The sequence below is a fragment of the Phyllostomus discolor genome, chromosome 5, assembly GCF_004126475.2.
Source record: "Phyllostomus discolor isolate MPI-MPIP mPhyDis1 chromosome 5, mPhyDis1.pri.v3, whole genome shotgun sequence".
Classification (NCBI taxonomy): Eukaryota; Metazoa; Chordata; class Mammalia; order Chiroptera; family Phyllostomidae; genus Phyllostomus; species Phyllostomus discolor.
Window position 1 is genome coordinate 70,089,053 of NC_040907.2, and position 27,725 is coordinate 70,116,777.

General features: G+C 36.5%; 1 protein-coding gene across 3 annotated transcripts; it reads left to right on the forward strand.

Annotated features, from left to right (window-relative positions):
- Nucleotides 1-371: 371 nt before the first annotated feature.
- On the forward strand, nt 372-27,725 carry CDC7 (cell division cycle 7). 3 transcript variants are annotated; one of them, XM_028513896.2, is made up of 12 exons: nt 372-477; nt 1,174-1,351; nt 9,615-9,698; nt 11,053-11,188; nt 14,614-14,707; nt 14,792-14,934; nt 15,844-16,096; nt 16,747-16,842; nt 17,560-17,738; nt 18,541-18,623; nt 21,051-21,200; nt 26,284-27,725. In XM_028513896.2, the coding sequence occupies exons 2-12, from the start codon at nt 1,237-1,239 to the stop codon at nt 26,673-26,675; spliced, it is 1,725 nt and encodes a 574-aa protein (XP_028369697.1). In that variant the 5' UTR covers nt 372-477; nt 1,174-1,236; the 3' UTR covers nt 26,676-27,725. The 3 variants fall into 3 exon arrangements, with proteins under 3 accessions (XP_028369697.1, XP_035882303.1, XP_028369698.1); XM_028513897.2 differs by lacking the exon at nt 372-477 and adding an exon at nt 532-751; XM_036026410.1 differs by lacking the exon at nt 16,747-16,842.

Genomic DNA, 27,725 nt, shown 5'->3' on the forward strand with positions numbered 1-27,725 from the left:
TTTTTCTGTGTTTTTTAATGGAGAAGTAGGGCATTCAACAGAAAGAAGTAAAAGCAGGGAGTTAAAGTGAATCTCGTATGGAGAGTGCCAAATGTCTTGTGCGACCACTGTTATATTGGGATGTATTATGACTAGAGGACCTGAGACCCCTGTTCTTGAATTATCGTCTTTCTTGAAAATTGTGTAGGATAATTAACTTTACAGTTCACTCTACTTTTCAGTGAAGGATTACTCAGGGTTTTATTTCTGTAACCGCTTTTGGCTGGACACTGCCTCGGGGAAGTAACCCAAACCCTTTGCGCAAGCGCCCAGTAGCGTAAATTGGAGCCCGCCATCTTCACACTGCGCATGAGCAACTAGAAGCAGCCGGGCGGGAAGTGTTGCGCAGGCGCGTTTGGCAGACTCACCAAGTGGGGCGCTCTTGGAAGCGGCTACCCAGGCATCTGGGGAGCCACAGAAGTCGTATTCCCTTAAACCGTGAGTTTCCAGTGGCGTTCCACGGCGCGAGATTGTGAGAGATTAGGAATGGATTATGGATCGTGACTTCGGTTTTATCTCAGCGCAGTATCCCTGACACCCCTCCTAGGATCCCGCTGGCCTGCGGCGGGAAAGTCTTGCGCCTGCGCACTAAGCATCCCATACAGTCTCGGGTCTGAGAGTGTAGGTCCTTTCCAGCTGATCTCGCGGTCTGCGCGGCCGTAGGGATCCCATTCATTCCCACTTCCTTTTTTCCTTCCGGCGCTCGTGACCGGTACGGTATGAGTTCTCCATCAGCTTGCATGGGGCTTTGGACCAGCTTCCAGGCGTTCCTTTTCAGTAGACAAACGATTTCCTCCTGTCCTCTTCCTCAGGTCAAACCACTCTTCCCACTAAGGGCCTATCCCTGGCCCCCAAGGGCCAGAAGCCTGGTGCTGGCGCAAGGATGGTTCCGGACACGCACCCGGAGGCTCCCCCGACTAGAAATTTCCCTTAGGGCCCTCCGCCGATATTTCTGGAAGATCAAAGTGAATTAAATGGAATCCTTAAAAACGGCCTAGATTTTTCTTACTTTGGGGGGTTTAACATATGGTTCATTTTTAAATGTTTGCCTCTTTGGGGGCAATGGCATATTTTAGTGCTTGGTTCAGTGAGTGATTTAAACTTCTGTCTTCTCCGGTATTCTAATTTTTACAGCTGCTTTGCTTCCCCTGTGGACATGACCCCTTAGCTGGCATTTTGCATACCAATTGTTTTGTGATGGAGTCGTCTTTGGGAATTCAGGTGGATGAACCCATGGATTTTTCTCCCCTGTCTGACCATTTGCAGGCTGATGGCTCGTTAAAAAAACATGAGCAGAATTCTAAACTATCAGGTATGTATGTAATTTTAAAGATAGATGTACAGGCAATTCTGTAATTTCGATTATTTAAAAAAAACCACACAGAACTTCCTGAATCTTAAAGTGAGTTGTATGTATAAATAAAAGCATTTTTACAAATCATTAATGTTTCCTAAGATCTAGGTTTAGAAATGACATGGATTGTAGTCCAACCATGTTATTTTTACAGAGGAAGTTGCTTCTAAATATTAGTGATTGTCTAAGAATGCAAAATTTTGTTGATACCCAAACTAGAAGTTCTCTCCTTCTAGATCTGTGTTCTTATGTCTACTCACCACATTACATTAAGCTTGGATTTAGAAATTGACATTGGAGGGATTTTCACTGAAGTATTCAAAAGCAATATTCAGTGACAAAAATATATGAAAAGTTTACATCAGTAATAAAGCACTATATCTCAGTGTACATCATGCAATGTTATTTGGCCCTAACCCAGACCTTGAAGTGAGGAGAAGGTCAAATAATTCCTGATCTTAATACACTAAAACATACACCTTTATTCCTGCTCCAGCACAGTGCCTGGGACATAGTAGATATTAAATATTTGACAAATAGAGGAGATCAAGTTAACTACATTTTTTTCTAAAAGGTAGCTAAATTTTCTTTTCCATCTTTTTCTTAAGCATACTTAGTGCTTGTCCAAAAGATATTAATTTTGAGTATTTGTCCATTTGTCCTTATGTATTTATATACACACACATGCATACATATACATACACTACAAAATAGACTTTGACCCTATCCTAGAAAAATAGGATATCACATGCTTTTGATTTCTGACTAAAACTAAACAAACTCCCTTGTCAACATGAGTACCTTTTCTGATGTCCCTATTTTTGGTGATGAAAGCCACTATTACCCCATTTATTTAAGCTTGAAACTTTAGAGTAGTCTTCACCTTATGCTTTGTATTAGCTTCCCATATCCAGTCACTCAAATTTATCTTTTTTTTTAAGTGTGTGGCATTACCCCTTCTTCCCAATCCCACTTCTAACACATTAATTCATTCCCTTACACTTTGCTCTTGAATTATGACAAATTTTCTTACCTAAACTTCCTGCTTTTACCTTTTTTCTATCCTGTAGTGCATCTTGTACATTGCTGCTAGACTAATCTTAAAATGCTACTTTCATCCAATTTCATAGATGATGTCCCTCTTCCCTTCTATTTTCTTGCAATTACCTGTTTTTCATGGTCCAGCTTTCCCTTCTTTCATTTGACACATAATATAGTAATACAGTTGTATTATTTTTCTTGTATTGTTCAGCACTCTGTGTATTTTGTCCCTTGAATTATACTATGAGCTCCTTGAAGGCAGTTAACCCTGTAGTTCATCGTATATGTTGTGCATTAGGCAGAATGTATGAATGGTCCTAGCATTATGTTCAGGGGAAAGCTAGTATTCTGTCACTTATAAGATGTTGAAAAATTTTTTATACGGTTGTAAAAGCTAAGGTTATATCAGAAACATAACTTCGGTGAGGAGAATAAAGCTGACGGGGTCCAGGTATATAACTGTCACCTGATCTAATGTGATTTACTTTTCCTTGATGGAATTACTTTTGAATGATGGGACTGTTTCTATATATTCTCAGAACCTGACAGTCTTCAGCATACATGGCAGGTGCTTGAAAATATTGAATGAATGGTTTAATGCAAGGATATAAAGTAAAATACTTACTACAATGGGTGAATAGCATGGCCCTTTGTTTTGGAGTATTTATCAACTTTTTATAACTTTCTCATAAAAATTATACATCCTTATTGAAGAAAATTTAGAAAGTGTAGAAAACCAAAAGGAAATACTATCATACTATCCAAATATTGCCACCATTGTATATTCCTTTTAACCTCCTGTGCATACAGATATATATACTTAAAAATTTTTTTCTAATCACAGTTGACTTACAATATTATATTAGTTTCAGTGTACAACATACTGACTTACAATGTTATATTACTTTCAGTGTACAACATACTGGTGAAATATTTGTATAATTTAAGAAGTGAATATCCCAGTGAATCTAGTACCCATCTGACACCATAATTCCCTATGCTGTACTTTATATTCCCATGTCTATTTTTTTTAATGTTTACCTGAGGATATGTTCATTGATTTTCAGAGCGAGGAAAGAGAAAGACAGGGGAAAATCAATGTGGGAGAGAAACAGCAATGGGTTTCTTCCATATGCACCCTGACCAGGAATTGAACCCACAACCTACGTATGTGCCTTGACTGGGAATTGAACCCTCTGCCTTTTTGGTGTGTGGGACAATGCTCCAACCAACTGAGCCACCTGGCTAGGGCCATGACTGTTTTTATAACTAGCAACTTTTGGGGATTATAGCCCGCTTATTTTTAGTCTCATTTTTTTGCTTAGCAATATGTACCTTGAATGTGTGTAATTAAATATTCTGCAGCTTGATTTAGGATGACTGCCTATGTTTCACTGCATAGTATACTATAATTTATTTAATTGCTTTTTCTTATTGAATCACCACTAGATTGTTTCCCTGTTAAGAAAAATACTGCAATGAATAAAGTACCTGGTGGAGTATTGGACCAAATGTTTTTTTCATTCTTCTAGGAAGCCTTTAAAAAAAATCCATATTCCAAATTTAGCAAGTGCTAAAGATCTACTCAGTGAAAGAATGAATTATAATGAACTACACACGCATACTAGGTGTCTCTTCCATACTGTCAAACTGTACTGGAACACTTGCTTTCATTGTGTAGTATGCATACTCTTAACCCATGATTCTAAAATTGGTTATAGGTACTACTTTGGTTTGCCTGGAACAGATGTAGTTTATGCTTGTTGTTATAGTATAATTATTATCAGTGCCCATCTTAACTCCCAAGAGTGTCTCAGTTTGGGCTAAATTATATGACCCCCCTAGTTATAGGAAGTATATACATCAGGCAGTACAGGAAGCCCCAGAATAAGCATGATATACATTCCTGGAGTGTCATGGTAATTGAAAGCATTTCATTTATATCATAAATATTTGTTAAATATCTACTATGTGCAAGTACCCTCCTGGATGCTAGGAATAAATTATGCATAAAACAGACAAAAATTAATGCGTGTAATCCAGCGGAAAGAGAAAATAAAAGAAATAGAATGTTCAAAAGTGATGAATGCTTTGAAGAAATTGTAGAAAAGAAGGGGAGACAGGAAGTATTGGGGAAAGCGATTCTGATTTTAAGCAGTTGGTAAAAGAAAGCTTCGGTGTGGTAATATTTGAACTAAGACTTGAAGTTGGTGAAGTAGTGAGCTTTACAGTTATCTGGGGAAGAGTATTCCAGATAGAGTAAATGGGAAGCTCAAAGGCCCTGCGATGGGAGTGTGACTAACGTTTAGGAATAGCAAGGAGGTCATTGTGGCTGGAAGCGATGCCAGTGAAGAAGTGTGAGGAAAGGAGTAGCTGTTTTGCTTTCGTGTGGAGCAAGCTGTGAAACTATTAGTGGGTTTGAGCAAAAAAATGATATGGTGACTTAGTTTTAACAGGATCACTTTGGTGGCTATGTTATAAGACTAGGCCAAAGGCCAACAATGATGAAAGCAGGGAGCATAGTTAAGGAGGCTATTGTGATAATAAAGCCAACTTGGATACATTATGTAGCAGAAAAAACAGAAGCCTAAACCTTCATGTATAAAATACACTTAAATGATTTTTTGTAGCTTGTGGACTGTTTACAGTCTTTCCTCAGTCCTCAAAGTATATATATTTAGCGGTCTCTGCCATTAGTATTTTCTGGCTTTTGACATGAATGTTCTCTTCTGGTGTCTGCTTTCATCTCCTTCAGAATTTGAGGATTTTTTGCATTCATTTTGATTGTCAGGAAGTATTACTGTGGTTTAATAGTGTCAAAGTTTTCTGTAGTAACAAGAAACCTTAATATAAACATATTTAGAGTTTTGTAAAGGTAGGTAAGTACATAGTGAGTAGTTTTATGGAAGCACATTAAGTTTACATAGTCATTCATGTGACTTATTAAATATTCTTATTACATTTTCTTTTAATTTTTAAAAGATTTTATGTCTTTCTTTTTAGAGAGAGGAGGAGAGGGAGAAAGAGAGGGAGAGAAACATCAATTGGTTGCCTTTTGCAAGCCCTCAACTGGCGAGCTGGCTTGCAACCTTAGCATGTGCTCTGACCAGGAATTGAACTGGTGACCTTTTGGTTTGAGTGATGACTCCCAACCCACTGAGGCACACCAGTCAGGGCTTACTGCATATATTTTCTTTCTGGTGATTTTAACAGCTAATCAGTATCTCTAATTGCCAGCTCATGCTTATGCAAGGGGAAATTCCAGAATATGCAACTCATAGGAAAACTGTAGACTCTTATAGCTAGAAAGTAAAGCTCATCTAATCTAAACCCTTTCTTTTACAGGTTAAGAACTGAACACTCTGTGGTTTAATGATAGGAGTTAAATCCAGATTGTTTAGATCCCAGGCTTTCAGGCTTTCTTCTATATCAACGCTGTCCAGTAGAAGTTTCTGTAGTAATAGAAATGTAGAGTAGAATAGAAGTTTCTGTGTTGTCACATGTGGCTAGTGTGACTGAGGAAACTAATTTTTAATTTTATTTAATTTAAATTTAAATTTGAATAGCCACATGAAACTAGGGGATAGTGGCAACTCTGTCATCCTACTACAAATCTTTTGGTGTGGTTAATCATTGTACACAATAACAACACATGCACATAAACACTTCAATACCTTTAATAATAAAAAACACTACAAACAAGGTTCCTAAAATATTTCATTGTATCTAAACATCACTGAGTGTTAGGTACAGCATTTTGTGTAGTACTCAGAAATGCTGCCAGTTGTACTATGGCACATGACTTTCCTATCACCTAGAATTTTTTCTTTTATACTTTTTTACACTTATATACTTATTATTTTATACTTATTTTCTAGTAAAAGTTTTTTTTGGACCTAATTAGACAAATAATTGTATATCTCAGGTATGGACTTAAAAAGGAAAATAGTTCTGGCTGGTGAGGCTCAGTGGATTGAGTACTGGCCGGTAAACCAAAAGGTCACGGGTTCTGTTCCTGGTCAGGGCACGTGCCTGGTTTGCAGGCCAATGTTTCTCTTCCTCTTTCTCCTTTCCCCTTTCTTTAAAAATAAATAAATTAAATTTTAAAAAAATTAAAAAGAAAATAAACTTTCTAGCTGTGTCTCTTCTGGGTCACTTTTTGTATGCTGAGTTATTGATTTATTTTGCCCCTCACAATATTCTCTATACATTACTGTTTCTGAATTTCTTTTGATGAATCCATTTTTTTTTTTTAAGCCATTGTTAATGGGTCCTTAAGAAGAGCCCAGTTGTTTGGAGCATGCCTACATTTGATTTCTTCTTCACCTCTACTGCTCTTCCCTACCACCATTTGGCACATAAGGGATAAATATGAATGTCCTGTATGGCATTTTGGATTTTTTGAGTCACAGACACCTGTTTTGTTAGTTTTGATGCTAGCCAACAATTTTAAGTTCAGAGTTGTTAAACTGTATCTTAGAATCAAAGAAATGTACTATAAAAACTACTATCGAATTGAAAGACACCCATATACTACCTTTCCTGTGGCTGGAATTTGAAGCTGGTTGAAACTGACATTCATTAGGAAAGATTCTAATGGACGCTGGCAACTGTGACTGTTACAAAGCCTACTTTTCCCCCCCAGGCCATGGTTTTGGTTTCTTGAGTCAAGTAGTGTGGTAGCTGATAGTGAGGTAGCTCCTACTGTCCTAGGCTTCATTCTACGTGACATCTAAACTTTAGGGTCTTTTTTTTTTTTACAGCTATCTCTGAATTGCCATAAGGATGGTAATCATTCATCCATTCAACAAATGTGCCAGGCACTGTGCTAAGAGCTGAGTGTACTGTGGTGAATTATATAGACAGGGAACTTTTATTATTGGAATTTATATTCTAGTGGAGGAGTCAGACAGCAAACAAGTAAACAGGGTAATTTCATAGTAGATAAGTATTCCGAGGACAATAAACAGAAAGGTGTGAATAATGGGAGAAATGCTAATTTACATAGGATGTCAAAGGAGACTGACAACTGAGCCAGCCACATGAAATCATAAGGGAAGAGGATTTCAAGCAGAGGGAATAAAATGATATGAGCAAAGCCCATTATGAAGTAATAATGTTGATAACTACTAACAACAATGTGAATTATCATTATCATTTATTTGATATTTACTATGTGCCAGACATTGTGTTAAAAGCTTCTCTTACATTATGCAAGTTAATCCTCACAGTATCTCAGTGGCATGGATACTGTTATGATCCCCTTTTTTATAGATGGGGAAACTAAGGCTTACAGAGATAAGCTGTGTGCTCAAGGAATGCCATACTAGCTGGTAAATAATGGGACCAGAATTTTAACTTAAGCTGTCCATCTCCAAAACTAGTACTCTTAATTACTGTTATATTGCCTCTTGTAATGAAACAATGAAGCTTTTCCAGACCACCAATGAAGCAGAGGAGGGGATTGAGGGTAATTTAAGTAAATTTTCCTATTTTTCTAAGTGGGCTGATATAGTGGAAAGAACATTGAACTAACCTATTTATTCCCCAGCTCTTAATGTTCTCCTAATCTCTCAAATTATCCACTTGTCATCTTCCTCTTTAAAAACTCTATGTGGAAACTTGGATTCTCTGCCTTTCCTTTCCTTGGCCGCATTGAATTTCATTATCTACCCCATGCTACTCTGCCAACAATAATCTATGCCTTTTTCCTTTTCCATGTCTTTGCAAACATAGTTCCTTCCTAAAATAAAATGCCTTCTTCCACATTTTCTACTTGGTGAGTGCTTCAAAATACAGCTTAAGTTTCTTTGTACCTTCCAGAGTATTCATTTTTCTCCCCCCTTCTACCTAGTAATACATGTGTTCCTCTATTATTACATTTCTCATCTTGTATTAAGAGTAGGCATTTAACATCTGTCTCTTCACTAGAGTAAGCTCTTAGAGAACACGGGCTGCACCAAATTTGTTCATTTTTCAAAATATGGCCTTTGCAGAGCATTGTTTAAACACAGTGTTTGTTAAATGAATGAGTCGAGATTTCGGCTATACCTCTGAGAATTTGGGCATTGTGATTTAACTTCCCTGAAAGGGGTTTCTTTGTCTGCAAAATCAGGGTAATAGTTTCTGTTTTGTCAATATCGCAATGCTGTTGTGAAGATCAGAAAAGATAACACATGTAGAAGTGCTTTGAAAATGTCTTTAACTGTTACACTGTGTGGAGTATTATGATAACTTAAAAAGTAGCTAATGCTTGGCCTAGATACTGAAATAAAATCTGATGACTCAAGCATATAAGTTCTCTTTTGTGTCCAATAGTTTTTTTTTTTTTAAGATTTTATTTATTTATTTTTAGAGAGGGAAGGGAGGGAGAGAGAGAGAGAAACATCAATGTGCGGTTGCTGGGGGTTCTGGCCTGCAACCCAGGAATGTACCCTGGCTGGGAATCGAACCTGGGACACTTTGGTTCCCAGCCCACGCTCAATCCACTGAGCTACGCCAGCCAGGGGTTTGTATCCAGTAGTTTTTTACATTCTAGTAGACTTACATTCTCTATTATTGCCTCTCCTTATTTTAACTATCTTTTTGTAAAAAGTTTGTATTTATTTAAAAGTAGCAATTTATTTGCTGTCAAGGGTAGAGGATACTGTTGGTAATAGGACAATTTTTTAAAAAAATATTTTTTGACATTCCCAAAAGTCTTAGTAGACCATCTCTCCAAGGGAATATGGTGAATATATAATATGTAAAACTTTCCCAAGCCGATAATGTTTTATATGCTTGGGGGAAGGAAATAGTTTTTAAGAAGATTGCATTGTGTCCTTGTCATGCCATCTAGTGATCATAGCACACATTGTTTAGTTATTTTTTTTTAGTTTAGTTTCTTCATTGTGTTGTACTGCAGGTAACGGCAATGTATCTGTTAGGATGTTGTAATTCCAGGGTAGTAGAAATTCTGTGCGTGTGATTCTGGGACTTACTCAGTTTTGTCTGTTAGTTCAAGAGGTATATGTGAGTTATAGTGACTTGATGGGCTTTTAATTATTCTATCATGATTGCAAGGCTTCTGCCTGTTTATTTGTAACAATTCATGTTTTAGAATTTATTTAATTGAGTTGTAAGTTAAAGTGTAAAATATTCTCTCATTAATTGTAACTATAAATTCTTTTTTCCTTGGTAGGTGTTAAAAAAGACATTGAGAAGCTTTATGAAGCTGTCCCACAGCTTGGTAATGTGTTTAAGATTAAGGACAAAATTGGAGAAGGTAATTGGGCATATATTTTATTACCTTTTTAACTTTTTTCCCCCTTGGTCTTTTTTCCATGTTTAATTTTGATATTTATTATTATTATTTCTTATTAAAAATATACTCCTTTTTAAAATACTAAGACCATGTTTATATTACTATATTGTTATTAGTAATATAATGGTAACAGCTCCCCCCCACCCTCTGCCCCCAGAAAGAATGACAGAATAAATACAGTAAAATGAACAGTCCTATTTTAATCTTTATACTTTTGTGTATATTACTAATGATAATTACTAAAAATGAAAAACTTAAGGTTCAAAATGGGGAGATTTGATAAAAGCAAGCCAGATTTTTTCCTCTTTCTCTATTGCCATTAGGTAGAATTGTACATTGTAACATACATGAAACCTAAGATGGCAAAATAATTAAAATAAATTGGTATAATATTTATAGGATAGTCAGTATTAACATAATACCATTGATTGAATGAAGGGTGAATCTGGCAGACGGACATGAAGGGAATGAGAAGATAAACGATAATAGAGTTTTTTGATAGTTATGTAGAGAAATGTCTAAATATTAAAAAATTTCCATATACTTCGTTGCTTGCTTTTCACAAGGAAAAATACCAGAAGAGAAAAGTCAGTGGTGGCAGAGAAATTAGATGAGATGATTTGGGATATAAGAAGTAGGTCTTCAAACCATTTTTCCTTCTCTTTTTTGAACACTGACTTAGTGTGCAAAAACTTTTTTCTGGAAAACAGTGGTGCCCTAACAAATTGATAACTGTTTCTGAAATGGGGAGAGGAGGAGTGTGTCCTAAGGCTAAATAAGTTTGGGGACTCTGGTGTGTGTAGTTGTTCCCTTTTGGTTATTCACGATGAACACATTAAAGGCTCTGGAGAATTTTGTAATAAAAAAAATACCATCAATGTTTTTAACTCAGTATTTCTCCAGTTTAATTGATCACCAGATCTTTCATTTTTTCTCTTTAGTTTAATGCTAAATTTAAAAAACCAGGTGTTTTTGTAGTTTTTTTCCCCTAAGACTACTGTCATCTCCCAAATCTTAAAAAAGCAATTCCAAATGACAGTATGACGGAAAAATACTTGTTGGAATGGGTCAGGACATGATGCTAACACACTCAAACATTCACGTTAGAGCTTTGGTTTAATTAATGCTGTATCCCTTACACAAATGAGGACAACTAAGACTATTAAAAATTGAAAATAAGCTGTATTCACAGATGTGTTTGCTCTTTGTGTTCATTGTTATTAAAATATGGGTTCTAAACAGTTTTTATTTTTTTGGCATTGTTTTAACAGTTTTTAAAATCAAATATTGAGAAACCTAATAAATTGTTTTACAGGCACGTTCAGCTCTGTTTATTTGGCTACAGCACAGTTACAAGTAGGACTTGAAGAGAAAATTGCTCTAAAACACTTAATTCCAACAAGCCATCCTATAAGAATTGCAGCTGAACTTCAGTGCCTAACAGTGGCTGGGTAGGTAATTTAAAGACATTTTAATGAACTGCCTGTATATAATTTTTAAGGTTTTTAAGTAGCTACCTAATGGGGATAGTAATGTTGTCCATTAATTAAACATATTCCTCAGTCAGGTGTTTGCAATTTGCTAGTACTTTTCCTCTAACCTTGGAAAGGTTAGTTAAATTAATACTAATTTTGGTGTTGATTTTGCTTGAGGCTGAGCTTGACTTCCTGTTACTTTTTTTTACCATTTTTTTCCCTGATCTTCCTGCCAAATCATAAACCTTGGCATCGTGGACTAGATATTTTTTAAAATGCAGAGAACTCATGTTTCACATCTCCTCTGCTATAGACAGCCACACCTCATCATTTATTTTGAGCAGCAGAATAAATTTTAACTACATTTTCTGGTGTGTCTTTCTCATTGGTCTCTCTGCTAGTTCATTTTTATCAGCATACGGACATGATCAGGCATCTCTTATCCCCCTGTACTGCCACCCCACTTCCAGCTGCTCCATCATTTCTTTGTTCCCCTTGGCAGTTGGACTTCTCAGAAATTATCTCCATGTGCTGTTTTCACTGCCACACCCCCCTTTCGGTGCACTTAGATGTGGCTGCTCTTCTCTGAGCTAAACTAAAACTCCTTTAGGTAGAGTCAACCATGACTTAATTTGGCCAGTTCCCATTTCTGTTCACATGAACTCTAGGCAGTGTTTAACGTAATTGATTCGAACCTGTCTTTTGAGTTCTATACTGTCAAGTCTTTTTTTCTTCCTGCTCTATTTGGACTTTCAATTTCAATATCCTTTGCCAGTTCTTCCTCTGCTACCTGGCCCCTAAATGTTGGAGTTACTAAGTGCTTGGTCCTGGGCTTGCTTCCTCTAGACCCTTCCCTTCCTGGACTCCAGGATCATGTACTTCCACATGACTTTAAATATGCAGTAATGATTCCCATAAGTATATACCTAGACTCAGACATGTAAACTGTGGATTTTTATATATCCACCTGCCTATTTGACATATTCCACTTGGATACCTAATAAACACCTCAAACATAATATGCTGAAAACTAAATTTTAATCCACCTTTGCCTGCTATAAAAAAACCATATTGCAGCAATTGGTATTCACATGCCCATCGAAGTGAATGGCACCACCATTTCTAGCCAGTTGCTCAAGCCAAAAACCTTGTGATTATCCTCAGTTTCTCCATTTTTCTTCTAAACCACATTCAACACCAAGTCTTGGCCATTTTGCCTCCAAAATATATCTAAAAACTTATCCACATTTTTCTTTTTTCTCAACCACTATTTCAGGTAGTAGCCTGCCACTCTTTCCTCCCTTAATCTCATGGTTACAAAACAGCCGGAGTAATCTTTAATATATAAAAATATGTATGTGAGTAATATAAATTGGATACTGTTATTTCAACCACTTAAAATCCTTCAGTGGTTTCCCAGGGTACTTTGAAAAAAAATCCAACCTTGTGTCATCCCAGTCTTCCTACCACCCTCACTATGCTTCAGTTTTTTTAGTTTCTTGCATTTGCCTCAAGGGCTTTCTTACTTCAGGGCCACTACTGCCCATACTGTTTCTTCATCCCAAAGACCTCACAGTGCTGACTCCTCTTCTGAGCCAGAGTGGCACCACTTCAAAGAGGTCTTTTCTGAATTACATTAGATTCTGTTTTTTGTTGTCACAGCACTTTTGATCTCATTTAAAACTCTTATAATCTGTTGTTATTTGTTGCCTTGTTTATTATCTGATGGTAAACTCAATGAGGACAGAAGTGTTCATTTTAATTCACCATTGCATCCCTAATATCTAACATAGTATCTAGCAACTAACAGTGCCCATTAAATATTTATAGAATGAACAAGCTTATTTCTTTGTTTCATCCTTCCATTTATTATAGAAGACAAGAGAATGAGGTGGCCTTCCTAAGGCATGATTGCATACATTCCTATACCTTGAATAAAATCACTTCTTTTTCCACACTTTAAGTATCTCCCTCTACCACTTTTTCTTTCCCTGTACTTGCACGCCAAAAAAAATCTTTATGTGATCTTGCTTCCCTTTCATCTTCCACACTGATTTTTCTTCTTTTCTTTGCCAGATATTTCAGGCAAATTGTCTTTATGTTCTAATTCTTTTGTATTCGCGTTTCCCTCCTTAAATCCTTTTTTACCTCTTCCTTTCCACTTGACTTGCTTTCTGAAAAGTTACTGGTTAATTCCTCTTTGCCAAATTAAAAGCCCCCCCCCCCCCCCCTTACTCTCTTTGACCTCCATGCTGACCACCCCTTCCTTCAAAACTCCTCACTTGGCTGACATCACTGTCTGGGCTTCTGCCCTTTCCTCCTTGCTTTGCCCTCCAACTTGAGTCTTTTCCAAGGTTCAGTTTTCTCTTCTCTAGTCATTTTCACCATTTTATGTATCATTTTTCTGCAGTTAATGTCATTGACTTTTCACTTAAGATTTAGTCCTATATCTAGAAATCTTTATCAACATGATTAGGTCTCGGTTTTGAAACTTCTTTTTCTGATTTCTTTATGTTTTTTATTGGTATTCATGTTTTACTCACTCAGGCTAAAAGCCATGGGAATCAACTTTACCTGTTTTCCTCATCTTCTTCCTCTTCTAATGAGATGCATTGTAGCATAGTGGTTAAAAGAGCATAGATGGAGCAAACTTCCTGGATTCAAATCCTGGCTCCATGGCATACTGGTTTAATGGGGAGCTTCCGTAACTTCTCTGTGCCTCAATTTCTTTAGAAAAAGGGGAGGAAATGATAATCACCATTCTCTTAAGGTTGTTGTGAAGATTAAGTGAATTTGTTAGTGGATGTGAAGTGCTTAGATTCAGAGCTTGGCATATAGTGAATGCTTAATAAATGTTAGTTATTTCAAAATTTACTTATTACTCATACTATCTTATCTGCTACTAATCTTGTTCTTTTTTAAAATTATTTTTAAAATTTATTTTTAGAGAGGGGAAAAGAGGGAGACAGAGAGAGAAACATTGATTGGTCGCCTCCTGCACGCCCCCAACTGGGGACCTGGCCTGCAACCAAGGCATGGGCCCTGACCAGGAATCAAACTGGTGACCTTTTGGTTTGCAGGCTGGCACTCAGTCCAGTGAGCCACCAGTCAGGGTGTTAATTCATTTTCATTCATCTTTTTTTCACCCCTCAATTAAAAATAATTATGTCATGTTTGAATTATTATAGTAATCCTATAAATGGTGATATTTTTGTTTTTAAAAAAATCTTTATCTTGTACAAGTCAGTTAAATATATATACTATCCTATATGATGATAGTTTTAAGTTAGTCTTCTAGCATTATTTATGCATTGCTAGAATTGCATTTTAAAAATACAGGCACAAAGGTTTTGGTTTATTTGACCTTTCCTCTAAAGTTTACTGTGGTTTTTTTTCACTAGGGGGCAAGACAACGTCATGGGAGTTAAGTACTGCTTTAGGAAAAACGATCACGTGGTGATTGCCATGCCATATCTGGAGCATGAGTCCTTTTTGGTAGGTTTTGATACTTCTTGGATTTTTATTATCTAAATATTTGATTGACAAAAATTTATGACCTTATTTATAACTTTATTTTAGGACATCTTGAATTCTCTTTCCTTTCAAGAAGTACGGGAATATATGTTTAATCTCTTTAAAGCCTTGAAACGTATTCATCAGTTTGGTATTGTTCATCGTGATGTTAAGCCCAGCAATTTTTTATATAATAGGCGCCTGAAAAAGTAAGTATGGAAAGTTACCAGAAAATACTTAACGCTTGAATGAGTTTGTGCTGTGGGATCCATCTCCTACGCATAGAATATACTTCAACAACCATGCACAGATTTTTTGCCTGTTTCAGATTTTTGTTGTGGTCGGGGAAGGGAAATACTGAAGAAGATAAAGTATTAGTAAAGCAGTGTACATCATTAGAGGTTCCATGGCTTAGTGGAAATGGTACTCAGTTAAAAGAAACTTAGAAAGGGTCTAGTCCTTTTTGACCTCACATATTTCTTTTTATCTCTGGGCTTCATTTTTGCTTTCTGGTGAGTGAGGGGATTAGACACAACATAGCCAAATTCCTGTTTTAACACTAAGTTCTGTGTTTATATCTTTTATGATGATTATATGTATACATAGAGGCATTGAAAACTTATGTATTGCTGTTCATTCACTGGATCATATTAAGTGTGGTGAGAAGAATAGAACTATAACTTATTTCCTTAGGCCTTTCTACTCCTGAGTTGTATCTTAAATTTTCTTTAATTAAATCAGATTTTAAATCTGTGGTTTTAATTTTTGTCTTTTAAGCTTGTTTAATTAAAAAATATTTGCTATGATAACATCTCTGGCACCTTCAAAGAAGAAAGGATTGTGTTTATATCCTACATTCTTTGTCCACCTTATCAGTATGAGCCACTAGAAAAGACAAAAGATTCATGTGTGTGTGTGTGATATCTTTCCTTAGTTTTTAATTCTCGTTAGCTATTAAATTTTTACTTTGTTTGTAAAATTTATTTTTATTTTCTTTTTTCAAGAACATTATAAGTTCTTGGTCACCAAAAGAATTATAGTTTCTATATGATTGTAGACTGAGTATATTATGATGTTACTAAGCTTTAGAGAACTAAACACTTACTTTTGTTTCTTAGGTACGCCTTGGTAGACTTTGGCTTGGCCCAAGGAACCCATGATACAAAAATAGAGCTTCTCAGATTCGTCCAGTCTGAAGCTCAGCAGGGAAGTTGTTCACAAAATAAATCGCATGTAATCACTGGAAACAAGATTTCGTTGAGTGGCCCAGCAGCACCTAAGGAGGTGGATCAGCAGCCCACCACAAAAACTTCTGTTAAAAGGCCCTACACAAATACACAAATTCAGATTAAACAAGGAAAAGATGGAAAGGTTCTACCTCTTTTATTTCTTAAGTAATAACAGGGTTTCAGAAATGTACTTCTTCAACCAATAGAGGGAGATATAATACTAGGACAATACTTGCAATTTAAAATAATTTTTACATTTGTTAAATAGCAAATTGGTTATATTTTTTCTAAGATTTATAATGGATTATTTTCCTGTTTTATTATTTTTTTTTTGCTTTCCTATTTTAAAACTGAAGTTTACCTGGTAGATTTGTGATGTCTTTGTCATTACAATTACATTATATAACAGAAATGGAAAATAATAAATTTTCCCTGCATGTTTTAAAGTTCAGATTAATTATCTTTTTATAAGAAAGCATTAGTTACAGGGGAAAAATTCTGAAGTGTCTATCTCCATTTTAGCTGCACAGCAAAATATAACATCCATGCAGGTGACTTTTGCATTTTTTTAGTTCTGTATATTGGTGGACTGTGATAACATTGTATGGGTGTTAAGAATTCTGTCTAGACTATTTTCTCCTTTCACAGAAGTGTTTTGGTGCCTGAGAATGACTTGGATGCAGCTGTTTTTGTTTCATGTCACTTAACTCTTTCAAAACTATGGCAGAGTACAGCTGGCAGAAAGTGTTACAGATATAATCCTTATTTTCCTTGTTTTTGTTGGTATTGTAGGATGGATCTGTAGGCCTTTCTGTCCAGCGCTCTGTTTTTGGAGAAAGAAATTTCAATATACACAGCTCCATTTCACATGAGAGCCCTGCAGTGAAAGTAAGTAATGTAGCTTGTTAGTGCATTCATCAGCTAGTCATACACTGAAGAACATTCAGGGAGTGGCTAGATTAGCATTTATTAGGAAATTTTTAAAGTAGAGTGTTGCTTTGGCAGAAGGTATTGCTTACTTTGAGTATCTAGTCAACACTTTTGTCCAGGGTTTTGGGGGTTTTTTTCCAAAAACTTCTGGTAGAATTTTTCATTAGCTCACTAGTGTTGCTCTTTGTCTAAAGGAACATTTGGATCATTAAGGCCTTCCTCTCACTGGCTAGAATGTGAGCTCCCAACAACTAACACATTTCTGACACAGTTGATAGTGTAAAGATGTTTCTAAAGTTTATAAATTGTCACCAATGTTGAATTATTTTAAATTGACTTAAGATATCCTGTCATGGCTAGCTAGCATGAGCAACAAATTACAATTCTCATTTTAGCTGATGTAATTGTGCAGTTTACAGTCCTGAAATGGAGTTAGACACTAGAACGTAACTTATATAAGTCAAATATTTACCAAACTTGGAGTAATTAGTAAATTTTAATACATTCATTCACCAGGAAAACCTAAAATACCTTAAATGTTTTAATAGACAAGTATTTGTTTATAATCCAATAGCACATTCAGCAGTTTTAAAAGTTATGCATTTTGCTCTACTAGCATTTGAAAACATCGTGTTAAGTGTCATGAAAATATAAAATATGACTTTTCTTTTATAGCTTATGAAGCAGTCAAAGACTGTGGATGTACTGTCTAGAAAGTTAGCAGCAAAAAAGAAGGCTGTTTCTACGAAAGTTATGAATAGTGGTGTGATGAAGAAAAGCACCAGTTCTTGCCCAGCTAACCAGACCTGTGACTGTTATGCAACAGATAAAGTTTGCAGTATTTGCCTTTCAAGGTAATGTGCTTTGATGGTGCTGTAAAATCACTACCATGCTGCTAGACAAGATTAGAAATTGCATTGATTTTGCTAGTTGATTCACTGAGGAAAGTGAATAACATGGTCCCATGAACTACACAGGCCCTGACTGAGGAGCAGCACCTTAAAGAGCAAATGATAACTGTTGTCATATATGGTTCATTTGACTGCATGTGCTCTTTGGAAAACATACTTGCCCTTATATTTTGGTGGAGGAATAGTCTTTTTGGAATCTTAGAATTGTACAGTTTTCTTGTTGGTTTAATTTTTTGTTTTCTTTCTTTGTTCCTGCCATTGTAGAATAACCATATCTGAATAATAGATCTCTTCTCCAACTTCCATCTCCAACTCTTTGCCACCTAAATTTTTCTTTTCCTTCAGGACATGGCTTTCTTGAGCCTTTCCTGATTAAATCAATAAATGAATTAATAGAGTATATTAGTGAATAAGTGTATTACTCCAAATAGTGAATTTTCATACCTCTGAATTCCTATTGAATTCTGTTTTTCTATTATGGCTCTTATTATCTATTACCTCTTCTTATACCTGGGAGTGACCTTAAAACCTTTCTGGAATAAGGCCTGGGAACTAGTAGAAGATGGTGGAGAAAGATTCATGGAAGCAAAATTTAGGATATTCATCGCATCGGATTATCAACTTTATAATAAATTCTAATTATATAGATATCAAGGCAGAATATACTATGAACTGAATGGAGAAGTGTTAGTTTTGGTCTTAAATAATTTAACATAACTAGAAAATTCTTCATTTTGTCATTAAGGCGGCAACAGGTTGCCCCCCGGGCAGGCACCCCAGGGTTCAGAGCTCCAGAGGTCCTGACAAAGTGCCCAGATCAAACTACAGGTATGCTGCGCTGGAAATACAGGACCCAAATGAAACCTATATTCTATTTTATGATCTTATCTGCTTATGATTAATATTCTGAGCTCTTCCGCTTTTAATTATGTAAGTGGTTCTACAGTGCAGTATTCACATTTTTAAGGACAATACTGTTTATTGAAGTTTCTAATCCTAATTTTTTAACGATTTTTAATAGATCACATTTTTCTTATCTATTTACAAGATGATTTTACTAGGAATTTTGTTAACATCTTTGTGGGGGAATAAATTGTGTTTAGTAGTCTTTGCTAACCTAAGATTTGGCAGAGTTTTATCTGTTTGCCTAATACCTGAGAACTTTTCTGTGATGTGCATGCAGTTGTGTGTTTCATTTAAATTATTTTTTGTTATGAAAACATAATAGCATTAAAGATGTTTTTGAAAAATAAGAAAGTTGTCATGGAGCTGATACCCAGAAGCATCCTATTGAGTAATGAATCCTACTGTTCACTTGGATTATGGATGTTAAAGAAATGCTTGTATTCATTGTATGTATTCTGTGTTTGGTAGTGATAGAAAAAGTGAGTGAAGGTGTCTGCTTGTACTCTAGTTAGGACACATTGTCAAGTAATCATAAAGTAACCCAGTGAGTGTGGTTAGAAAACTTTATACAGTATTTTAGGGCTACCTAACATTCCTTACCTGAAGGAGTTTTGGGAGAAAGTTTATGAAGAGGGAATCTCTGAGAAGACAGTGTAAATTGGGATGGGCCTGGTGTTGAGGCATGAGCAGAGGAACCCATTAAATAGCACAGGGTAGCCACGTGGGAATCAGAAGTTTAGTGTGGTTAGAATGTAATGCAGAAGTGAAGGAGTGATGAGAAATAGACCTGAAAAGAGGCAGACAAGGTCAAGTCACCCTTGTCCAATGGCTTGGACTATATCCTGTAGGTGTTAGGAAGTTATGAAGGGAAAGAGATGGTCATTTTTCTAGGTGGATTGTTCTGGCATGTGTGCAGAGAGGATAGCTTTTGGAGAGTGGTGGCCTGCAGTGGTCCAAGTGAGAGGATTAAAGCCTGAGTGAGACCATTAGTAATAGGAATGAAAAGAAGAAAGTGAATAATTGGAAATGCAGAGCCTAGTAGATAAGTGGGCATGGGATTTGGGTGTGGGGTAGTCAGGGGAAAGGCATCCAGGATGTTTTTTTTTTTTTTTTTTTTTTTTTTTTTTTTTACGAGAGAACTTTTTTTTTTTTTTTTTAAATATTTTATTTATTTACTTTTAGAGAGGGAAGGGAGGGAGATAGAGAGAGAGAGAGAGAGAAACATCAATGTGCGGTTGCTGGGGGTTATGGCCTGCAACCCAGGCATGTACCCTGGCTGGGAATCGAACCTGGGACACTTTGGTTCCCAGCCTGCGCTCAATCCACTGAGCTACGCCAGCCAGGGCGCATCCAGGATGTTTATCAGACTCTAAGCCTGGGGGACTTGTTAGGTACCAGTAACCAAGATGGAGAGTAAAGAAGCAGCAACTAATTTATAGAGAAGTATAAAGTTGGGGTGTAATTGGTTTGAGATATTTTTGGGATATCCAGATAGAGATGCCTAACAAAATGAAGGTAAATCTTAAACTCTGGGAATTCTGCTTTGGAAATTCATCTGGGGGTTGTCGTTATATAAATGGTAGTTGAAGCCATGAAATGGATGGGCCAGTAAGGGAAAGTGTAAGGGGAAGAGGTTGGAGCTCTGGGGACCTCAGCACTTAAGGCTTCCGGAAACCTCAGAAAGAGTAGGCAGAGGTGCAAAGAGAACAAGGAAAGGCAGGTGATATAGTGGCCAAGGCAATAGAGAGCAAATGTGGTGACACTGGGAGGCCAACAATTAGGAGAGATGTCCCTAAAAGGAAAAAAAAATATTTTTGAACATGAGGCTGAGCTGGTCTTAATTTTAACTGCCAGAATTCTGGAGAATCAAGTTTCTGTAGTGAAAGGGTTAACACCTGGCTGAAGAAAACCTATGACTGTTCAATACTTTTCTCCAAAATGTACCATTTTTACTACTGTGATGTATAATTTTTAAGGAGCATCTAGATTTTTCCCAACATAGGTATTTTTGGATTATTTTGATCTTCTAAAATGTTTTCTAATGATGAACTTTCTTTTAAATTTACCAAGAATGTGCTCTAAGGAAAAAAACCCATTGTATTATGTATTAAAGATATTTCTGAATCCTGAAATTACATTAAAAGCATCTGGGGAACTTTGAAAAAGAATGGATGCCCAAGCTCTACTCCAGAATAATTAAATCAGAGTCTCAGAGGGATTGGGCCTGGGTATCAGAATATTTTTAAGCTTTCAAGATGATTTGAATGTACAGTAAAGGTTGAGAACTATTAATGTAGATGATAACATTTTAGATTTGGGGATTTTTAAAAAGTTTGTTTTCTGTTACAGCAATTGACATGTGGTCTGCAGGTGTCATATTTCTTTCTTTGCTTAGTGGACGGTATCCATTTTATAAAGCAAGTGATGATTTAACTGCTCTGGCTCAGATTATGACAATTCGTGGATCCAGAGAAACTATCCAAGCTGCTAAAACTTTTGGTAAGCAGTTTTATATTATAGAACAAAACAAATGCCTTTGATTCTCTCCTACAAATTACTGTGCTTAATAGATTATTATGAAATTCTCTTTACAGATAAACATTCGTATTCATAAAGTTCTCTCATGTTAGATAGAAATTTTCTCAGATGCTTAAAAATTAATTGCATTGTGTAAGAAAATTTTTCATCACTTCTATGTATCTGATTATTTAATCTTATCAAGCATACAGTGCTACACTTCTCCAGTATTTAAAGTTTAACTGTATAATCTTAAAAGCAGTAAGGAATAAAATCTTAATTCCCTGTAGTTGTGATTTGACTTTATTGCATAAATATTTTTAATACTATTTTTAGACTTATTTATTGTGTCCTTTTAAGCATCGGGTGTTTGGGGACCCGCTTTAAACAATCTTAGTCTATACTAACAAGTAAACTTTTAATTTATAATACTGTGTAATAAGGATGATAAAATGTGTGTTAGTTGTCAGTTTTCTTGGGGTTAGTGTAGCAGAGAAGAAAATGAACAGAACACCTTTACTGATGTAGTTGTGTTGTAAGTATACCAGGCGGGGGACCCCAAAAAACCCCAGAATTATCTTCTGGAGGGCAGGCCCCTTGTGGTGCACACTTACCCCACTAGGTGAGTGTTCTATGAACCTACCTGTATCAGTGTATCAAGCAGCTGGCATTGTTGTGAGAGGCCATGTTAGGCTTCAGTGAATTTTTTTTGAAGACTTCAGTGTGCTTGCCTGTTTTATCATGGGTGATTAATGAGCACACTTGCCCACACCACACTGAGTGTTCAGTTTTTGACCCAAAAAGCCATGCTCCCATGCCCCACCCTCCCTATTCATCCAATCTTGCCCTGAGCAATGAAAAAAGTCCCCAAAGGGAAATGTTTTGCCAATGTGGAAGAGGTTAAACAAATAAACAAACAAATAAAACAGAAGCACTAAAAGGCATCAAAATCCATGAGTTAAAAAACTGTTCTGAGCAGTGGAAAAAATGTCTCTAGGTGTATTGCATCAAATGGAGAGTACTTTGAAGATGACTGAAGTTTAAACATATAACAGTAATTTTTTATAAATAAATTCTGGGTTTTGGGGGTTCCCCTTGGTATATTGGACACGGGAAGTCATCTCCTTAGCTACAAAGTCTTGTAGCTCAAGACTGGAACATACAGTGTACATAATAGGGCACCTGAGAATTATCTCAGCCTTGCTCTGGTCAAAACCCTGAACTCAAATGCCCGCCTTGTGTTTACTCTCCATGCACAATCACATTAATACTTTCCAAAGTGGATGGGTGTGACTGAGTCAGCATGTCACCACACAATATAAAACACCCCTGTGGGACAGAATTTCAATCAACCCATTTCAAGAGTAGCTTGGCTGCTTTGTGCCCAGGCCCAGGATCATCGGGTTTTAATCAGGGGTGCAGTCAGAATGATCTGATTCTGATTCAAGAAATACATATGTTTGGTGAAAGAACAGATGAGTGGAATAACAAATGTATTTCTTTTTTTCCTCTAAAATCAAGTTTTAAAAATTACAAAAAAAGAAAAAGAAGTACATGTGCTTATCTCACCCCATCTGTTCCTGGAAAATATGACTTGGAAAAATATGATACATAGGAAGGATCCAGGCTTGTTAGTTTAAAAACAATTTTTTTAAAAAAGTAAGAGATTTGGACCAAGACCCACTTCTAAGAAAATAATTGTCCCTTAGGTACCAGTGCTGTGGTTTAATTTACCAGACAAGCCTACTGGTGGTTTTAAAGAAAGCCTTGTAATAGAGGCTTATCAAGAAATGTTTCTGCAACAAAGTCAATCCAAAATTACACCTTTATTGCACCTGTAGAAGAAAAATTATTACTTTACCCTCTTCTGTGTCTTCCCACCCACCTTTCTCTGTGGTAATCACCTTAGAGTCGCCTGCATCTATGAGGGTATGGTTGTTTTTGCTTTTTGCTTAATTCTTTTACCTTTTTTACCCTGCACCTGCCCTCTGACAGCTGTCAGTCTGTTCTCTGTATCTCTGTGAGTCTGTTTCTGTTTTGTTTGTTAGTTTATTTTGTTAGTTTATTTTGTTCATTAGATTCCACATATGAGTGTCATCAAATGGTATTGCTCTTTCTCTGATTGGCTTATTTCACTTAGCATAATGTTCTCCAGGTCCATCCATGCTGTTGCAAAGGGTAGATTTTCTTCTTTTTTATGCTGCGTAGTACTCCACTGTGTGAATGTACCACAACTTTTTTTATCCACTCATTTGCTGATGGACACTTGGGCTGCTTCCAAATCTTGGCTATTGTAGATAATACTGCAGTGAACATAGGGGTGCCCATATTCTTTCAAATTAGTGTTTCAGGTTTCTTTAGGTAAATACCCAGAAGTGGGATCACTGGGTGAAAAGGCAGATCCATTTTTAATTTTTTGAGGTATCTTCAATACTGCTTTCCACAGCGGCTGCACCAGTCTGCAGTCCCACCAGCAGTGCACTAGGGTTCCCCTTTCTCCACATCCTTGCCAGCACTTGTTGTTTGTTGATTTATTGATAATAGACATTCTGCTGACAGGTGTGAGGAGATAGCTCACTGTGGTTTTAATTTGCATCTCTCTGATGATTAATGATGTTGAGCATCTTTTCATATGTCTGCTGGCCATCTGTATGCCCTCTTTGGAGAAGTGTCTATTCAGGTCCTTTGCTCATTTGTAAATTGGGTTGTAAAAGAAAATTTTAAGGAAACTAGGGTGAAGTAGTACATACAAGAGAAAAGTGATCATAAATGGAAAGCAAGATTGATACCTTGGAAATTGTATTCTTATATGAGTTTGTTTATTCTCAACTGATTAAGAAAATTTTTATTTACTATTGAATAACTCCATGAGAAATTTTTTAACATGTTTATCAGGGAACACCGAAATATTTTGTTGAAAAGCTAAATCTCCCCCATCTGTAGTCACAGTTATAATGAGGACCAACAGTGGAAATACAGCATCTGACACAAAAACATTCCAGGGCTGGTGTCACCTACCAGGCAAAGGCTTTTAGAGATGTATTGTGGTGGTGCTTGTTCTCCTATTTAAACAGTGATGCTGTGTAGCATCATTGCTTGTCTTAGTTTGGTTGGCATGACTTCTGTAGTTATGTCAGTCAGATCTTAGTATCACTTTTGAATGCAGGACTCAGAACTTTAGCAGTCTACGATTCAAAGAAATGACTTGCCTAAGATTAGCAGTGACAATGCTTCTACTTACTTCTCTTGTGTGTAACCAGCCCCAGTGTTCTCAACCATTAGACCGGGCCCCGTGATAGGTTGTCATTAAGTACCTGTTGAGTTGTGTCAAATAAATTCAAAAGTTGGCTCTGGTCGGGTGGCGTGGTTGGTTGGAGTGTTGTCCCCACACCAAAGGGTTATGGGTTTGATTTCCAGTCAGGGCACATACCTATCCAGGTTGCAGGTTAGATCCCTGGTCAGGGTGTGCACAGGAGGCAACCAGTTGATGTTTCTCTCTCATGTCAATGTTTCTCTCTCACCCACTAAAATTAATAAGCATATTGGGTGAGGGAGGATTAAACAATTTTTCAAAAGGCAAAGTATTTTTTGATTGAATATTTTAGTTTAAATTATTTTCCCTGAATAATGAGTTCATTCTTTGGATATATAAAAAATAACTTAGGCATATTGTATACCTTGGGGAGATGCTGTAACATGTAGTGTTAATTATTTTATTACTTCAGAGTAGCCTATAAACTAAGGAATAAAACTATATGACTCTTCTCCTCTGGCTGTAATTTTCTAGAGAGAATATAAATGATAAAGTAGATTTAAAAGTAAAAACAGATTGGCATGTATTCTCAACCAATGTAGTTTTTGGTAATTTGTTTCTTGTGTCTCGTCCCTGCCTGCCATGCCACCTCTCCTTTCCTCCTGCCTTAGTCCGCCAATCCAGCAGTTAGATCCGAATGTGTACAAGGAACTTCATCTCATCCAGAGCTAGATTAATTAATTGCTTTAACAGTCAACATTGTTAACAAATACCCCAAAAAGGAACCTGTATGCTGTGCTACTCATTTAGAGCCACATTTCTAAGGGAATATAAGGCAAATATATTATTGCCTATTTGCATGCTTAACCTGTTTTTGCCTAATATGAATCCTGTTGGGAAATTGTTTCAAAGACATTTATATATTTAAAAACTGAGATCTTGTTTGTGTATTCATTTATTCAGAAATATTTATTGGGACTTTATGTGTACCAGATGTTATTGCTGAGTCTCTGTTCTCTTAGTACTAAATTCTAGAAGGAAAGACAAACAAATATAACTATCATGTATATCAGTAGTATTGAGAAAGATAAAAGGGGAAACGGAGTGAAGAGGGTGCAGCTATTTTGGATAGGTTGGTCAAGGACAGCACCTGTAAGGATGTGGTATTTGAACAATGATGTGAGAGGCTGAACAATGCCTCTTTGTCCAGGCCAACAGTCATTAATTGAGAACCTAGTATGTGCCAAACTTGTCTAGGTTATGGGGAATCAAAGATAAATACAATGGTTGCTATCTTCAAAGAGCCCACAGCCTACTAAGCAAGACAGGCAAACATTTTATCAATTATAACACAGGATAGCAAAAGTAGTAGATATCTTCACAGGATGCAATAGAAGTTGAAAATGATTAATTCTTTGAGAGGGTGAGGCCTCACAGAGGTAATTCTTGAGCTGAGTGGAGTATCCTGGGAACATGGGGAAGAGCAGGGCATCCTGGCCAAGTGAGGAACCATGTAGTCAAATTCATATAGAAGCTGCAGCTGATTAAAGACTACAGAAGGATACAGAAGGACGAAGCTGGAGAAGTTGGCAGAGTCAAGTGAGTCCTTATCTTAGTAAGTCACTCCTTTGTCTTACTGCCTACCACTTTATGATTTGACCTTCACAAAACACAACTTAACATAGCATGTGGTGTTCTCTTGCATACTCACTATAAATATATCCACAAAGCAATGGTTGGATTTGTGTAATTCATAGGAGAGATACTTCTGGTTTATTCAAATAATATGATACGTGTAAATTTCTCTTTTAGGCAAATCAATATTGTGTAGCAAAGAAGTCCCAGCACAAGACTTGAGAAAACTCTGTGAGAAGCTCAGAGGTATAGAGACTAATGCTCCCAAACTAACAGGTGATACACAGGGATCTGCTCATGACCCAACTGTTTCAGAGAAGACTGACCATAAAGCTTCTCACCTCAAACAAGCACCTCAAGCACCGCACTCAGGAAATTCAGTGTGTAAAGCACACAGAAATGGCTGTGGGGGTTGTTTTGATGCAAACACTACGAATTTAGAAGGCTGGGACAAGGTACCTGATGAAGCGTACGACCTGCTTGATAAACTTCTGGATCTAAATCCAGCTTCAAGAATAACAGCAGAAGAAGCTTTGTTGCATCCTTTTTTTAAAGATACGAGTTTGTGATTATTGGTCTTCATTTAATATTTGCTATTGGGTATTGTGAAGTGGAGTGAAAGAGTTCTTTGTATAACATAAGTTCTTCATTAGAGAGCAGGGTAAGATGGGTAATTTATTTTAAAATTTTAGTATTTGCTCTCTTGGCAGATTATAAACGTAGATTAAGACTACTTGTGCCTGGGATAGTTCTTTGGACTAACAACACGATCTTTGAGTTAGATCTACTCAAGGAGAGTCAGCACTTTAGTTTCACTAATTACTTGTCATCGCCATATGCAGTTTTAGCCTAGTACCTAGGGCTTTAAGGTGCAAGTCTGAAAATTAATGGGTGTGTTAGGGGTTAAATGAGCCAAAAGACTTGCCTTACTGGTTTCTTCAAACAATGAGCTGGTGCATTCCTTTGGAAAACTCAACCTGGTACTGGTACGGTAACCATTCTGTAGGTTAAGATCATTTCCTCTTCTAGGGGCATATATTATACCTGTTATGAACACTAAAACAATGAGAAAATGTTGGGGGGTATCACTTGAATTGAATTTATCCATTTTAAAAAGTATTTTGTGAATTGCCATTTTTCAAAAATGGTTTCTCTCTTTTTTTTTTTTTTTTTTGCCTGCTCTGCCCCCAGCTTACACATTCCCCTTGGAAAGTATATGGTGCTTTTCATAAAGTTTCTGGTGCTTTGTTAAATATTGCATATGTTTACAGTTGGACACTTAAAATAACGCATATACTAGTTGATAATGGGAAGCCATAGGATCAAGGTGAAGATTGATAGTCCAAATTCTTTTTCTCTCAGTGTATGCTTTTTTTTTCTTTTTTACACCATCAAAAGTATAATTAGATAGCTGCTAAAAGGAAGAGTGAAGGCAGAATTGAGAATATTACTGCAGATTTTTCCTCTGCCTAGAGCCCTCCAGATCTCTCTTTTGACTAAGTTGGTCCTGCTCAGAAAAGGTTGATTACTGGAGTCTTGACTAGGATGGAGAGAGACAGATAATGGAGTAGGCAAAGTAGAAAAAGACCAAAGATAGAGGTTTATGTATTACTACATTC

Excerpts from the sequence above, each read along its gene's own strand:
- CDC7 (XM_028513896.2), top strand. The coding sequence starts at position 1,237 with ATGGAGTCGTCTTTGGGAATTCAGGTGGATGAACCCATGGATTTTTCT. Across the intron at positions 14,935-15,843 it reads TATAATAGGCGCCTGAAAAA|GTACGCCTTGGTAGACTTTG; the intron begins GTAAGTATGGAA and ends TTTGTTTCTTAG. Across the intron at positions 16,843-17,559 it reads ATGAGAGCCCTGCAGTGAAA|CTTATGAAGCAGTCAAAGAC; the intron begins GTAAGTAATGTA and ends TTTCTTTTATAG.